At 38.8% G+C, this 18,146-nt stretch overlaps 1 protein-coding gene across 1 annotated transcript in view; it reads left to right on the forward strand.

Moving 5' to 3' along the window:
* Positions 1-238: 238 nt before the first annotated feature.
* PHYHIPL (phytanoyl-CoA 2-hydroxylase interacting protein like) overlaps positions 239-18,146 on the forward strand; it is a gene marked incomplete at both ends in the record, with an annotated part of 37,055 nt that continues 19,147 nt past the window's right edge. The window contains one exon of the mRNA XM_080937761.1: positions 239-341. Within this exon, the coding sequence (XP_080793887.1) occupies positions 239-341 (103 nt within the window). The remainder of the gene's footprint in view (positions 342-18,146) is intronic.

The raw sequence follows: 18,146 nt of genomic DNA on the forward strand, positions 1-18,146 counted from the left end.
CTCCCATCAGCGGAGAGCGCGCTCCTCCCGCGCTCGCGCCGGCCGGCGTTCAGTCTACGAGTCCCGCACTCGGGGGAGCTTCTGCCGCCGCCGCCGCCGTCGCTGCCGCCGCCACCGCCGCCGCCACCTCGGCCGCGACTCCAGACCGGAGGCTGCCCTCGTCCTCAGCTGTCTCAGGCCTTTCCCGCCCTTCGCCCCGCCGGCCGCTGGCGCCTGGCTTCGACGCGGGGTCGCGAAGATGGAGGTGCCGCGCTTGGACCATGCCCTCAGCAGCCCCAGCAGCCCGTGTGAGGAGATCAAGAACCTCAGCCTGGAGGCCATCCAGCTGTGCGACCGTGATGGTGAGGCACGGAGGAACCGGTGGGAGACAAAAGGACGCGGGCGGAGGTGTCCGGTCCATGGGAGAGGGCGCCTCTCGGGTCCGCGGGAAAAGGCTACTGGAGGGGAGAGGGCGCCTCTCGGGTCCGCGGGATTAGGCTGCCAGGGGAAGAGGGCGCCGCTCGGGTCCGCAGGAGAAGGCTCCAGGGGGAGAGGGATCTTATGGGTCCGCGGGAGAAGGCTCCACTGGGAAGAAGGAACCGTTCAGATCCGCGGGAGAATGCTCCGCTGTGGAGAGGGCGCCTCTCGGGTCCGCGGCCCGGTGCTCCCTATTCTGCAGCAAGCGGGTCCAGGGTCTCCTGGAATTACCCGCCACCGCGAAGGCTAGATAAGCTTGATCAGAAACTTATCCATTCCCTTGCAAACCTCTGAACCCCAGAAGTGTCTTAACTGGGGTGAGCCTCGTAGTATTTTAGTCGGGGGTCAGAAAAGCTGCGTTTCAGCACCAAGGACAGACACTAGGCTCTTGGCTCTGGGCAGGGATTGTGAGACTGTCAAAAATCTGAACAGGAATTGTTGGTCCTCTACTTCTGCTGCGATTCGGTGTGTGTGCTGCACACACCATTGTGTGTTGATGTGTCGGTACTCTATTGTTAAAGTTGGCAGTCTACGAAAAAAGGAAATGACTGGTCACAGGTCCGAGTGTTAAAGTGCCAGTACTCTGCAGTGTGGGCACAGCGCTGTGTGCTGGCTGGTTAGAGGATCAGTGTTGGGCACAGAACGGTGTGTTGGGCTAGTTGGAGGCTAAGTGTCGTTTCAGTGATTTGGAATAAAACTTCATTTGTAAAGAAGTCGTCTGATTGCTGATTGGCCAAATAATTGTTAAATTCTACATACAACACTGGAAAACCGGTTGACACGGAAACACTTGATTACCAGTGAAGATGTTTAACTGTGAGTAATGGCTATAAAGCATTTTAAAGAAAAGTTATGAGAGATATTAATTGGTGCACGGTAAGGTCATAAAATTTGGCAGCATAACTCACATAGGAAACAAAAATCTTGCTTTTAAAGGCATTGAAATGGTAAAAACTGGTTCACATTTAAGTTGACTGAGCACCAAAGTTCTGCTTACTAATCATTTTTAACTGTTAGCATGAATTTATTTTTACTAAATCTCAAAATGAAAATTTCAATCTTTGAACACAAGAAAACCTAACTTATAAACTAGGTGTATCCTGAATAAATAAATATTCTGTAAAGGCCGTTTATTTCCTTTGTCAGTGGATTGCCTTTGGAAATTGCAGCTATTTTTATTTTCTCAGATTGGTTTCAGAAACAACCAAGATTCTAACAAAAGCAGATTTGGTTTGTGTTTTGATTCAGCAATATAGCAAATGCTCATTCAAATAGTAAATGGAACTAGAGAACCTAGTACTGTTCCGTAGACCTTAGTAATTTCAGCTTTTAAAACTGCATTCTCCATGTCTATTATGGCTGTTAGGGAAGTGCTTGTTTAATGGCGTCCAGAGTACTAGTGTACGGTGTGGGAGTTAGTTCTGCTCTTACTATAGTCCGTTCTTATGGAGTAGTAGCTCTTTTGATCCATTTTTGGTTGTTTCGGTTGGCATGATGAATCCTGCAAAATGAGCAAATTATGTAACCTTTAATCGAGAGGGATGTTGGGATCAAGCAATAGCTATAACAAGTATTATTTATAGCCCTGTAGAGTAGTCAGGTTTCATTTTATAAAGTAGTTTAAACCAGGGAATTCCAAAGAACCATGTCTTTAAAAATGTGGGGGGTGGGGGAGATGGAAACATTCCACCGTAAGGCTGTCACATGTTTATGTTCCTCCCTCCCCCTGACTCTGTTCCATCATATGGCCATTTCTAATCAGTAAGTTGGCTTTGTGACAGTCATTTAGAGGGAACAACACAGGTTTTTATGGAACAGTTTGTAGTATGCTGTATCCAATCTGTATGAAGACTTTCCTTAGTACGATTTCATACTGGGATATTTCCAGATGCATGGTGTCTGCTCCCAGGACTTCACTCACTTTCCTCCCCCTCAAATCTCACGGTTTCACTTCTGTCCATGTATAGAGTGGAAAGGAGAGATTACGGCAGCAGGCATAGCTGAACATATGTTTTGTGTGCTTTAGGTCTACAGAGCTGTAGTTTTATTTTATGAATATGGGAGTATGTAGTTTGGTTTGTGGCTTACTTTTTACCCTTCCATTTTGCTCTTGCTAATTTGGTCATTGACAAATGAAATAAATTCCTTGGGAATGAAATAAAGTAGATTAGGGCAAAATCTGAGATGATCGTTAATGTCTGCTCCTTTCTACTTGCAGAGGGTTTGAATTGTATCCTTCTCCGTATGTCTCATGAGTTACAAGCTACAGTTCATGGTGAACCTTAACTGTCTCTCAGTTCTTTAGCTCTCTTTCATGCTTTGTCTGTAGCTGATTAGTCCTCTAAATTGTAGCTTATGTTACTAGCATCATCCCACAGAATTTCCTTTTATTTTTTTCAAAATATTTAGTAATATTGGGAAATTATCTGAATTCAAATAGTCATGCATTCGATTTTTTTAATAAAACAAGAGGATTCCTGTAAGTGTGCTTACGTATATCCTTGTGAGTAGTCTTTCCTAGGGATGTCTTTGTTGCTGGTCTGTGGTTCCTGCCCACTTGCTAGTCACCCTAGTTCAAAATAAGGATTCTAGGTAGGACTCTGTTAGGAAACTGTTGGAATATGTACAGTAGGTATGGGGGCATCTGTTAATCCCTTTTTTAACCAGGCAACTGCTCTAGTGTACTCTGGTGTGCTTACTGAATGCATCGTGTAGCTTCATAGTGTTTTTTTTTTTTTTAAACGGGAGGAAAATATCCAGCCTTTCCTCTGAAAATGTCAGTAATATGGTAATATGGAAATCCATTATTAGTTTGTTTCTTCCCATAATAACATGAGGCGCTTGCTTAGCACTTTCAAGGGGGATAAAAGCTCACCAACCATATACAAAGTTCCTTATCAATACACACACACACGTGTGCTTCTTGTACTTCCGTTCCTCTCTGAAAAGGATTTATAGACATGTTGCCATAGATAAATAATGGATAGATGGATGGATAGATAGGTAGGTAGATAGATAGATGATAGATAGATAGATAGATAGATCAGTATATAGATGGATGGATAGATAGATCAATCAGTAGATAGATAGGTAGATAGATAGATAGATCAGTATATAGATGGATAGATAGATAGATCAGTATATAGATGGATGGATAGATAGATAGATAGATCAGTAGATAGATAGATAGATAGATAGATAGATAGATAGATAGATAGATCAGTAATAGATGGACTAATAGAAATGATAGATCTCTATGTGTTTTTCCAAGCTACCTGTATTGTTGTTATAGAGAAGTAGAAAAAATAGTTTTTTTTTTTTATTAGCACCCCTTCCCCCATTGCGGTGAATATTACAAACCTTCTACACAATAAGCTTACAACCAATGGACAAAGATATAAACTGCCCATCTATATAAGATAAATAGACCCATTGAAACCCTTAGAAATAATCGTGACAACCTTATCAAGCTAGAGATACACCAAGAGAAACATTCATATCTGCTTCCTTCCAAATCTCCCACCTACTCTCCATTGACCAATCATGTACCACTTTGAAATCACCGTACACCCCCAGCTTTCTCTAACAGTCATTATTCCTCTGAGTAGGTCATTCTGTAACCTAGTCTAGATATGGTATCATCACCTCAAGGTATGAGGTTTTTGATACTGCTTAAGCAAGTAAATACAACTTAAGTAAACTACAGTTCCTTTGTAATCATCATTTGATGGAGAAAGGGAAGGGAAAGTTTTCTCTTTTATATATTCAAAACACAGATTTCTTTAAGGAACCATGTTTACTTAAATTACAGGAGCTGAAACTTCCTTGTATGCTTTTAACATATGAACTGAACATAGTTTAACTTTGGGAGTATAATAACCCAAATGTGTAATGGCTCAGTCCGCATTAGGTAGCCTGTAATAGCATCTCTAAAGCAAGCAAATGCTTGGGAAGAACACCTGGAATGCGTCCCTTTAATGCCTTCATCACAGGAATGTGAAGTAATCATGACTCAGTCCCACTGACCGGCAGCTTGGAATAGCAGGAATGCCATTTCAGATCACATGGCCAGGTTAGATTGTTGGCCCTTATTAGCTCTGTAACTGTGGCTCAGTTACTTAACCTGTTTTAGCTAAAGGCACTCTCATGCAAAACAGGCATAGTAATGTCATACAGGATTTTGAAATATAAAAAGAAGTATTCTGTAGCATAGACTACAAATTCTTGTTGCAAAATAGAGAAAAAATATTGGGAGTGGAATGTTATCTTCCACATACTCTCTTGAGTTGAACCCAGTAACTTTTAAAAAATATCTCCCCCCTCTCTCCCCCTCCCTCACTTCCTCCCCCTCCCTCTCCCTCTCTCCCTCTCTCTCTCTCCCTCTCTCTCCGTGTGTGTATGTGTGTGTGTGTGTGTGTGTGTCCATCCAATGTTTGCATCCCTGTTAACAAACAGTTGTGTGCCGTTTAGGAAAACATTTCATGAGAAATTATTATTGTTGGCAACCATAAATTCTGAATTTTAAGGGCAAATTGAAAAAAGATCTCAGTGGTGGTATTGAGACCCTTGGTTTGGTAGTATCCCAACAGTAACACTGTTGTTACTCCTAGTTCTAGGAGCTGTTTTCAGCTTCCAGTCCCCATCTGCTGCTGCTTTCCCTGTGCCTTATGACCTGAGCACACTCTTTAAACCAGTGTCTGCCTCAGCTCCCCTCTGCCCTGGCTTGACAATATTCCCCTTCATGCTCTTTCCTAACAGCTGCCCTGCTCCACGTCATATGTCTCTATCTTCATTTCTCTGCCTCAGTTACCACTGCCAGGGGGATGTACGTTTTCACTAGGGAGCAAATGAATGAATAAAAGCTAAAAGAATCACACCAGTGCAAGAAAACCATCATCTGTGTTAAACCAATTCTTACTCTTGGTAGGAGTTCTGATCTCATTTCCATAGAAGACCAAGAAGTTTTAGAGGGAAAGTCACATCAAAGGCAATGTGAACAGACTCCCTCCAGTGGCAGAATGTGTGTGGCCCAAGCAGTAACTGGCACTTGACTGGCTGTACAGGCAGGCCTCTCAGAGCCTCACTCTAGGCAGAGCATTGTGTAGGCACACGCTGGCCACTTGGTTTTGTCTCCACTAAGATTTCCTGCTCGTTTTGACCCACCTTGCTTTTCCTCTGACTCAAGAGAGTCTTCTCCCTGCTTGCTTTTATTTGTAAATCAGCTTCAGCAATCACTTGAGTACACATCTGGGCTTGTTCTATAAGCCTTTCAACAAGAGCTCCTCTGCTTCCTAGCCACTGCGGTAGTACTGGGCACGGCTTTGCCACTGTTTCAGAGGGAATGCCATGAGGGAATGCATATTCTTTCTAGGGCCATCTTTTTCTTCACCTATACTACTCAAGATAGTTCAGATGTTATAATTGTCTTACTGAAAAGGGTGTGTTTTGTACACATATCTTTGAGAAAAAAAATGTTTGGAAAGTTTCCAGCAGAAACGCAGAATACCTATAGCCTAATGATAGAGGTTTTAAAATTATTAGTTGATAAAAATAAACTCTTTGCTGCTTCAAAGAATATCATGAAATAGAGGTTCTTTTGCTCGTCTACATAAAGATAGTGTTGGAGTCTTGGGAAGCATTTTAGGTGGATTACTATAAAGACAAAAAGCATTTGAGCTAAGGCATTTTAAATCCAACTTCTAGAAACATAGCATGTGTTCTTCAGTTGTGTTCTCTAAAGAGTTCTAGAACAGAGAGAACAATTAGTCTTGGAAAATACCCAGGTCACTAGGGAGACTAGAACTTATGTGGAAGAAAGAGGTTTGGATTTGCCATCAGTTTTAGAGTGGCCTTTAAGGAGCTTCGTTCACTCCCTGACGAAAAGAGTGAACGCAGTCTGGGGAAAGCCAAAGTTGAATCCCAAAGATGAACTAAGTCTGCAGTCCAGGTTTGTTAAAAAAAAAATGCTAACAAAAATCTGGTAGTTCAAAGTCGAATCATAGCTATGATGGGACAAAGAGCATCTCAACTGCATTTGTAGCCAGTTTGCCATTTTCTGACCATCTTGAACTGTGGTTATGGTTCATTTACTAATCTGTCTGGGTATTCCCTGTATACACTATTGGCTACAGTGGTACAGGCAACTTCTAGGAATACATTTTTGTTTAGTTTTCTACAGCATGCAGGTTCTTGTTGCCTATAATGGCACAGAAGGTTTATAGCCTCATTCAGTAGGTCCTATGCCATTAAAAATGAGGCACGCCCAATTTTACTGTATACTTTGGTCTTAATGAAAACTTATCTTCCAGGAGTCAGAAGTTGATGAACTTCTTAGTCTTTAAAACTTAAAAGCTACTGACGAAGGCCAACAAGAGCCAAGATAATCTTGCACATTATGTGACGAGTTCCTAATGGCAGTATTTTACATCCATGATGTAAACAGAAGTTAGTTATCATGGTCATTGAGCCAGATCCCCAAGTCTGTCACCTATTGATATATGTAAAAACATACTGGAACACAGACATGCCTGTTTTATATGAATATAGTAAATTTATGTTTATAAATTTATTCTTCTATTAATTACATATTATCTATAGCGACTGTTCTTAGAGAAGAGGCTGTGACAGAGACCACATAATCTACAAACCAGCAAACACTTTAAAATAGTCACTGTATAACCATTAACTAAAGTGCACACTAGCACCTACTATAAGACTGTGGCTATGAACTACCCCTCTTGACAGGATAAAGATGTTGAAGTTTGTTAAAGAAAATTGTAGACTGATTTACTTTTTTCATAGTATGAAAGTTTTGAGATTGTGTACATTATGCAGAGACCCATAAGAATTTAAACAATGCAGTAGGTTAGTCCTGGGTAGGGTTCCTCCAAGATGGACGACCCTGTAGGTCCTCATGTCTGAGTTTAGGAAGGAATGTTTCTATGTGCAGACATACACAAGTGAACTTAAGACTCTAGTACTAATATGTTTTCAAGTAGCAGAGGGGGCTATCAACTCTGAGGGCATGCTGATTTATACTAATAAATGTTACGTAAGACTTTTATATGTATCATATTCTTTATTCTAAACCATACTATTAAAAAGGAATTGATCCAGGCATGATAAAACGTATTCATTGTAGAGTCATTGTAGAACTTGAGAAGAGACAAGAAGATGAGAAACTCAAGGTCAGCTTGAGCTACACGGAATGTATTCTCCAAAAGAGTCAACATCTTATTGTTTTGTTGTTCCTAATCTATCTAACCATCTATAGTAAAAGACATTTTGAGGACAAATTTCCTATCTGCCATTGCCTGATAAACTTAAGTTACTAAAAATGAAAATGAAAAAGAAAAAGATAAAGGTGTCACCATACAAAGATCAACTAACATTCTTTTAAGTTTCTAAACGAGTGGCTCAGAGATTGATAGTTCGAAGACCACCCTTATGGGAGGAGCAACCGCCTAAGTAATATTAGAGGGCAGTGCCATTTTGTTCTCTGGGGATTAATTTACAGGCAGTGATCTTAAGTAATTAATACAAGTCCTGCTTTGGGGCAGGAGAGATGATTCAGCATTACAAGCACTGCCTTCCAGAGGACCCAGGTTTGTTTCCCAGCATCTACACGGGGCTCACAACTTTTATAGCTCCAGTTTCAAGGAATGCAAAGCCTTCTTCTGCCCCTTCAGGCACTGCACACATGTGGTGCACAGACATGCACTTACACAAAACACCCTTACACATAAAGATAAAACCTAAGAGTCCTACTTTGTTTCCTATTGTTCTTCTACATGCTATTTTTTTGTTATTTATTTGTATATGTATTCCAACCTTAAGGACCTATATTCAGAATAGGCAGAGGTAGAAGGAAGGCTCTCAGAATATCTATTTACTTGGATCCTGCATTCAAAATAAGTCAAATAATGCAGAGAAAGAGTATTGGCTCTGTGGTCAGTTTGTGAGGCAACATTTTGCTGGATGTTAAAAGTAAAATATCATCGGGGAGAAGTAGAGGACGAGCATTTCTGATAGAGATGAGAGCAGGATGGGCACGTGTGTCTACCCATGTTCATGCTCTCAGGGTACATTAGGTGTGGTGTTGCTGGGGAAGGAAGTGTGCCTGGGGTAGGAGAGTATGCTAAAGCTTCTTAGAGCTGGCTACCAAGTAACTTGTAACATGTAATATACATATATGTAATGCATATATTCTACATTGTATATATATATTATAAATGTATATTACATATTCATATACATACATGTAATGTGTAATATACGTGTGTATATATATACATATATGTGTGTATGTGTGTGTGTGTATATATATATATATTTATTATATCTTGTAATCATGCCATAACCTAATGGTTAAATTCCAAGTATAAGTTTATCTTGTTAGCATAGGTACTCTCAAACTTTCTAATAAGTAGAGAGCCTTTTTTCTTTTATTTTTTTACTGCATAATAGGCTTAAAATTCTGATTCCAATAAAAAGGAATGACAAACTGATATCTTTAGCCTTCTTTTCTTTCTCAGTGTATTCTCCAAGTTTGCTAATCTAGACTCACAAAGGTTGAAGTGTTTCATCTGAAGGAGGTGACAGTGTGTCCGTTTAGCTTTCATTGTTGATGTAATGCTACTTATAGACGTCACATCCTTATTGATCATATTTTAAATACTCATTCTCTTGTGCTTTTCTTTTATTAAAATTTCAGACCAATTCATATTTCTTGAATGTCGACTCTCAGCTTTAATATGCAGTTCATTACTGAATAATGACTTCTGTTTTACAAACATGGAAATACTGTGGACAGATTTACAGATTGAGATTTTTTTTTAGCTTTATAAAAGATTTAGATAACTTTGTTTCTCCAGGTTATTTATATTTGGGAGCTATTTATCAAAAATTTTAGTTGATCTGAAATATTTATATTTTGTTTCATAGTGCTGAGTGATTTTTTTAATATTTTCTGTCTATCATATTATTGCTAGCTTGTGGGAAATTACCTACACCATAAAAGAACAGTTTTTATGTGATTATTCAACACTTTTCAAATACCTTAATATCTAATCCTTATCAATGGCAACTACTTTTTTATGAAATCTGATGGCAGATTTATTAGAGCTGTCCTTCTGATGTTTTTAATTTCTTCTTCTCCCCTTAATATAGTTGACTCAACACTTCTTAGTATCTCATTAATGGGAAATTAAAAATTGACTTTAACATTCATTCTTGCTCCGTTTTGTGTGGCTTTAAATGTTTCAAAACCACACGTAGAACCCTGACACACAATCCCTGTTCTTGTTTTGCTGAACCCGTGAAGTGTTAGCTAAACTCAGCATTTGAGTTTGGCCAGGACTCTGTTGAATACCTTCTGTATTCTCTGCACTTGAAGATATGCATCAATGTTCTTTTTCACTTTTAAAATAAGAGTTTATTTATTTAACATATAGTTTGCAATACTAGAAATGCAAATTTAATATTTTTTAAATTCATGCATTTATCTTTTCTTATTGGTATGATGACTTCATTTTTAACACATTTTAATTATCTTATTTATAATAACTTCAGCCATGCCACTATTGTGCTGGAAAATTCTGGAACTGTCAGAGATCATCTAATTGTTTTTGCAAAATATTTTTATCTAAAAATCCAAGGAAAACTTGTCAATTTTCATCACTACACTCTAAACCCTGACTAACAAGAGAACTATCTTTATTTACTTTTAGTAACAATTTCTGGAAGCTTATAGCAGATCTGTCTCATTTTAAAGATAGCTGTCAGTGTGGTCAACATTAGCTATACTAGGTAACAGAGAAATTTGACATTTTAAACTAAGTTGGTCTTAATAGATGTAAATGTGGTAAATAGTTCGTTTTTAATCTAGAATGCATTTTAATTTTTATAATTACCCATGTTCCATATAAATAATTAAAAAGATAGCTAGGCCCCAGGCTTCATTAGTTGTATAATTGTAGAAGACTGTTGAAGGATATTTGACCACACTGTGAACCCCCAGAATGTGTTGTTTAGTGGGAAAAAACAAAACAAACAAACAAGAAAGAACAACAACAAAAACCTGTTCCTAGTTGTGGTGTAGCTCAGTCCTAACACACACCTTTAATCCAAGTTCTTTTGGTTGATTGTAAACAGGATTAAGTAAAGTCATCCACAGGTCAAGAGATGGGGCAAGCAACCAGCTGACAGGGAGTGAACATAGGAAAAAACCATAGAGAATAACAGGAGGTCAGGAGGATGGATAGAGAGACAGAAAGTAGAAGGGAGGGACGTTCAGTTTGAGTGGGTTTTGAGAAGCTTAGAAAAGGAGAGTTTCCTTTTGGGACATCAACTGAGGCTTTCCATCCAGCATCTGGTTCCCAAGTCTTTATTGGTAAAATCAAATGTTTGAGGTTTTGTTAAGAACAACAGAAGATACCAAACTCATTCTTCTGTCTTAGCATGTTGCGTTTTTCTGCTGAGAGAAAAGACCAAATAGAGACACATGAACCTAGACTAAAAAGAATTAAATGCTAAATAGCCAAAGTATTTTAGAAATTCACTTGAGCATGTAATTGTACATACTTGAATATAAACACTAGTGGATAGAACCCCATCCTTTCAGAGGCTGTGTAATGGGCAAAGTTTTCTTATTTGACATTTTACTCTGAATCAGGTACTGCAGCCCAGTTTGATATTTGCTATTTGTGTCCTGGTTTTTAAAATAGCTTAAAATAATCACAAAGCTAAATGATGTTTGGCAATCCTTTAATCATCTGTGTGCTTAAAAAGTTTAAATCTCTTGTCACTGGGTGTAATTCTCAAAATGTAGTCTCAAAATGTATCCCCCTGGAGGGCCTGTCTAAGCACAGCTCTTAGGCCTCCTTTCCTGAGTTAGTGATTGACTAGATCTAGGGTGGAGCCCAAGAATTTGTTTTTCTAACAAGTTTCCAGATGAGCTACTCTTAGTAATCCAGGCTCACCCGGAGAAACCGTGCTCTGGGAAGCATGACCAAATGGTTTCTTAGGCTGAGGAACTATACTAACCCATGGTCTATTGCCCCAAGGAAATACCAGAGCCATAGGAAATTGTATCCCCTCAAAAAGAGTGCTTTAGTTAATTAACATTTGAGGCAAACATCTGTGAGCTTTGTGGTTATACAGACAGGATGGTATATGAAATAAAAGTCGATGATGGGTTAGTGTGCTAGATTGGGTCGGGTATCTTTTGATACAAGTAAATAAGATTGGAATAGTGAAGGAAATCTGAAAGAATGAACTTAGTAATGAGTGATTGAAGTCATCTGAACAACCTGGATTTGAAATATCTGTGATGTATCTAGCAAAAAAAAAATATTCTGGAAGAAAGACTATTAGAAATATATTAGAAATATCCATCAGATTCTCATAGGAAGAGAATCTGAGGACAAGAAAAACTTAACAGTCTGTCCCAAGCTGCTTCGTTGGCCTCTTTCTCCTTACAAGCATTCCGAGCTGTCTTTTAGTCAGTGTTGATAATTCAGCTTGGAAGTGATTGGATAGGAAGCTGGTGCCTAGTTGGTTGGTTGGCTTGTCATCTAAAAGCTTTCGATAAAGTTCTTTTTAGAAAAATATTGCTATGGAGCAGTTAACATGGAAAAAAATGACCTAAGCCCCTGTAACACAGAGATTTCCCTACTTTTAAATGGTAAGTTTTTCATGTTTACTGTGGAAGACATTAGGTTTCTTTTCTCTCTTAGCAATATACTCTGCTGAAGTAAATATTAATTCATAAAACAATTGAAATGTTCATCCTTAGATTGGCAATAATAATAATAATAATAATAATAATAATAATAATAATAATAATAATAATAATAGTGCTGGAAGGAAGCTAAAGGGAAGCTAAGATATTTGCCAAAGCTATTTTTGTAGTTCCTATTTGAAAATATATTTCTTTCTTTCTTTTTTTTAATGTGCATTGGTGTTTTGCTTTCTGTGTGAGAGCATCAGACCCCCTCCCAGGAACTGAATGTAAACAGTTGTGAGCTGCCATGTGGTTGCTGGGAATTGAACTCAGGACCTCTGGAAGAGCAGCCAGTGCTCTTAAGAGCTGAGCCATCTCACCAGTTCCCTTTAATATATATTTCTAACATGTCCTTTTGACCTGGAACTCTCAATTTTAGTGGTCAGTGGGGTATTTGTTGAGTGCTAGTGTCTTTATACACTTAGATTTTTATTCTTACATACTATTTTAAAATAAGTCACTTTATTTTAACAAGCACCATTTTACATGATATTTTGTATGTCATGATTGGGCATTTGGATCTGTTGTCTTCTGGCGCAACTTACCTTTTTCTGGGACTTTAATAGACCTTTCAAAGTTATTTTTAGTGATTACAAAAAAAAAAAAAAAAAAAAAAAAAAAAGGAAGTCCAATTGAGCAGAAACTATTGATTTCGGAAACTTAATATTTAAACCACTTGCTTTGCTAAAAGCTTTGCTCATGAAATTCTAATGATACAATTTCCAGCAATAAGATTTGAACTTGAAATAATGATAAATAAATCATCAGATACAGTGCAGCCACTTCTAGCAGCGGAACATACTTCAAAGTGTCTCACCTCCACACACACACCCTTTGCAGCTTCGCACACACTTGGTAAGAGTTCCATCTGGATCAACTGGTGAGCCTTTCCTCAGAGAAAAGAGCCTTTCCTCTCCTTCATGGTCTAAAGACTCTTCTCCAGACATCCTTGCCTTTGGTTTGATACTTTCCAGTCTTAATTTTCTGACATGCGAAGACCTCTTAAGACTCATCATGTAATACTTGAGTGTCGATAGTACACGTGTTTCTTGGTGTCTATCCATGCTGTTTACACAGATCATTTGTGTTTTGTTTTCATTGTACTTTACAATGCAGGTTTTTGTATGTAAATCATATATCTGAAACATAAACGTATATTAACGATGGGACAGTTGTTTTCCCCTAAAATTGTGTTCTCTTTCGATGCTCCTGAAGAATTTGGCAGAAATGTAAAGTGGCAATGAAATGGGATGCCAGCTAGTTACTGATGCCTAGTACTAGTTACTCATTCTCCAGTATTAAAGAGAGACTCCACGGGATTTGGCCCCTGCCTCCTACCCCAGCCTGATTTCTTACCATTCTTTGTAATTTTTAAACCAATAATTTTTGCATTTCCTTTCATAGTCCAATGTCATCTTTGAAAGTTTGGAAATATTTATAAAAAGCTCTTATTCAAAAGATTGTTTGGGGGACGGGGCTGGAGTGGTGGCTCATAGGTTGTGTGCTTGCTGCTCTTTCAGAGGACCAGAGTTCAGATCCCAACACCTACATTGAGCATGTCTTAACTACATGTAACTTCAGCTAAGGAGGATATAACACCCACTTCTGACCTTGCTGAGCAGCTGCATTCACATGCACACACATACACAAATACACACACAAAAACACAAAGATTAAAAAAATTTTAAAGATAGTTTTGAATCTAGCTAGGTATGGTTATACATACTTGTAATCTCAAAACTCACAAGGTTTAGGTTAAAGGATCCTGAAGTTAAGGCCGTTGTGGGTTCACTGGCAAGTTCCAGGCCAGCCCAACCTACATAGTGAGGTTGTATATACCTATGAATAAATGAATCGATGGATGACTTTTTTTATGTTAGAAAACCAACTGAAGTATGAGAAGAAATCTTAAAAAAAAAAAAAAAAAAAAAAAAAAAAACCCACTGGAAGTAAAGCATTGTAAGTTACAGAACACAGCCTTCATGTAGGAAAAAAAAAATGAGATTCTAGAAAAATAACCAAAGATTATTAACTGGTTTTAGTTGTTGAAGTATAAATTTTATGAATGGCGCTGCTCAGTGGATAGGACCATTTTCTATATGACAGAATGCTGGGTTTGGGAGTAATTTGGAGGAAAAACAATTAAATACTATGCTTCAGATTCTTCTAGATTTGAGGTATCTTTGAAGCACATCATGAAATGTAGCACATGGCTGTCACACCACAGTTCTATCATGGCTGAAGGTTTGTTGTTCACTCTGAAAGGTAGCTTTCATCAGGAAAGAGTTTTCAGCAGACCCCCGAGAAACACTAAGTTTTGATGTGACAAAGTTCTTAGGCATGGGAAGGAGTAGGTGCCAGAGGCAAAGATCTTGTGTATCACTTAGCTAATTCTGAAACAATCAATGCCTTGAGACCATGTAACCAAGGAGGCTACCAAGAGATACACATTTATTGAATACATATTTAGTGTGATAAATGGTTTTTAGAAATGAGGGCATAAAAAAAGAGAGCAAGATGTATTTTGTGCTCAGTGTGATGAAGAAATAAATCACTATAGAGCGGATTGAACAAGGGGAGTAGGAGGTGAGCCACAGTGAGGTTTGGTTGTTAGATTCCTCTCTGGGTCTTCAGAGATAACAACATTCTTTCCTTCTAGATAGAGGGAAGAGACTTCAGGAATGAGTCTTATAACATACTTTGGAGGAGTGTCCGAATTTTTCATGCTGGTAGAAGTGGGCTATCTGATGTTCCCTCCAGTGCAAGTGTGCATGAAGTAGTATGTCCTAAACCCCGTCAGAGGAGGACTGAGGAGGACCTGGTGCTGCCGTTTGACAAGAGAATATTTGCTGGAGTCCTAGAGACTGAAACTAAGTTTGACCGACCTTAAGAGTTAGTATGAATTAAAGAAAGAAGCAAATGTCTGGAGAAATTTGATTATAAAGGGAAGCAAATAACTTATCTGGGAAAAATGTGTAGCAGTAAGGGCTTACATTTTACATATAGACACATATGCATGTTTCTAGACTGTAATACACAATTTTGAAAGCATAGACCACAGTGTCTCATAATCTCATCTCTAATCCTCTTGTATCGAAGAACAGCCAACCAACGTGCATGTCTGTTGAATATATAAGTCACAACTCTCTGTCAGCATAAATCTAGTCTGAGGGTGAGACTAACTTAAAAAAATGTATATATTTACTATTATAGTTGTAAAGTGATGTGTTTGAATATTTTATTGACAAGGGGTCGACTTATGGTAGTTAATCTTAATTGTCAGCTGGCCTGCATTTAGAATCACGTAGGATACAGATTTCTGGACCCATCTGTGAGGAGGGGAAGCTAGTGCTAAATGTGGGTAGCTCGTGCCAGGGTCTAGAACCTGGGACCGAATATGAGGGAGGAAAGAGAAAGCCTGTTGAACACCATAACCGTTACCAGCATCAACACCAGCTGCTTTCTGACTGTGGGTGGGCATAGTGGGAACAATGCCTCACACTCCCACCTCTGTGCCTTTCCCAGCATGTTAGCCTGTATCTCCTCAAATGGTGAATCAAAAATAAATCCTCATCCTTCCTCTCTGGGTTGCATGTTAGGTGTTTGGTCATGGTGAATAGAAAAGTAATGCACAGATTTACTTAGCAAGAACTACTTTTGCCTTCCATAGCCTGTAGTTGGCGGGCAATAGTACGCTGTAGTGCCTTCTACAAAAAACACATTATCACCTGTATTTGTTTTGAAAGTGAGACGCCTTTTAACCATCAAGTATGAAGGGAATTTGAAGTGATAGGGGAAATGAACCATCTGTTCCAGTTGGGGAAGGTAGATATCATTGAGCTTATCAACTTCATGACAGCTTTCTGAGTGCAGCCTCATTTTTAAGGGAAAACACATCAGAGTGCAGTAGATTGTCTTGTTTACAAGCTTGCACAGTGAAAATCAGAAAAGTACAAAAATAACTAAGTAGTTTGTCAATAACAGCACTTAAATGTTTTAAGGTGCAAGTTTAATATTTTTCTAGGGCATAAAGGTGTCCATCTTCATTTTCTCTGTAGTAGACAGTGTGGTTCTTACATGAAGAAGCACCTTCCCTTGGAGGGGTCTCAGATGCTTCTGTGCATTCTGGTCTCTGTGGTTAGTATACTGCTGTTTTGTACACTGCATTTTAAAACACTTTATATAATTATCTCACAATGGAAGGGTAAATATGGAAAACAACTACCCAAAATGGGGTACGTAATGAATTATTTTTTAAGATCATTTAATTAAAAATATTCTTGAATACACCCATAAGGATTCATAATAAAGAGGGAATGTAGGTCAGATTTTCCTAGATAAATATAATAGCATTGCATTATGCCTGCCTCATTTGAAAATTTGTTCTTCTTAACACTTAGTCCTTTATACCCAGAACCCCAGGTATGTTGCCAATGTTAGCTTTCAACTAACAGATCTGCAGGAGCTGCAGACCACCGAGCTGGATCTGCTGGGCCTATCTGTTTCTCTACCAGACATTCCGTGAGCCTCCCCCTCCCAGCTAGGAACTTAGCTCACATTCCCCACAGCCCAGTAAAATCATGACTCAACAATCAATAATTTATCAAACAGATTTATATGTTAAATTCTCAATCCACAATACATCCAATTCACTGCCAATTAGTACAGATATAAGCTACCCACCCAGACAAGATAAAATTGATCTGGTTCACCTTGATCTGAACCATCCTCCTCTGCTAGCTCCATCTTGATTCTTCCTGCTTCTCCCTCCTCTCTCCCAGCTTATAAAAACTTTGTCCCCACCCCACTCTCTACTGTACAGTCATGTATCACCTTGACATCAATCTACACTGCTCAGTCTTTGTTATTTTGCAGTTGACAAATGAATAAATAAATAAATAATAACAAAAAAGTTCCAGCATTAACTTATATATCCTTGAAATTAATCTCACTTGTATAAATACCAGTAGTCTGTGTCATCCAAATCCCTTGGCTCAGGACTGTTGGTTAACTAGCTGGTCACTTACTGTGTTAGGATTGCATATTTGAGTTATTATTATAGGCAGCAATGGATCGAGATTTTATGTGTGTCAAGTTTTTACAATTTTTGGTGCCTTAAGAAAAGCAGCATAATATTTTTAATATAAGAAATATAAGCGAAGGTCTCTTAAAATGTAAGCTTCATTGGCTTCCTGGCCAACTTACCTGTCCTGGGGCAGTAAAAATACTTCTTTTCAGTTTTAAGGTAAACCATCCAAACACAAATAATCTAAGTAATCTCAAATCATAGAACTAAAGGAAACAGAGACACCTGATCTCAATCTATGATTCCCAAACCAATACAATATTGAAGAGCTGGACAGAGAAGAAGGCTCTGGCCTGTCTATGTGTAGGAACTGTCAATGCCAGAGCAGTCAAGAGACAAGCTTTCTGGAGTCCTAGTAATTGTGAGGCAAGCATGTCATATGACCAGTTTTAAAAAATAGTCAAGAAGAGCAGCAAAGGACTGAGGGGATGGATAGTTGGGTAAAGCACTTTTACTGCACAAGGATGAGGACTAACATTTGGGTTCCCAATACCTAATGTCATTGTGAATCTCAGAGGAAGACAAATAAATACCAGATAGATGCTGAGGTTGACCTGTGATGTCAGACTCAGGAGGCAGAGGGAGAGGATCCCTGGAAAAGGCTGGAATGAGACTAGCCCAATCAGCAAGCTCTGTGTTCAAGTGAGAGTTCCTGCCTCAGCATGTAAAGTGAAAAATGGTGAGGAAGACACTTGACATCAACTTCTGTCCTCCATGAGCATACAAGTGCACACACACAGATGAACACACATGCATACCGTGTGAACAATAAGGAAAATGGGATTGTTAAGAAGAGTGGGAGTAATGGGCAATCTAAGTATG

The sequence above is a fragment of the Micromys minutus genome, assembly GCF_963924665.1.
Source record: "Micromys minutus genome assembly, chromosome: 25".
NCBI lineage: Eukaryota > Metazoa > Chordata > Mammalia > Rodentia > Muridae > Micromys > Micromys minutus.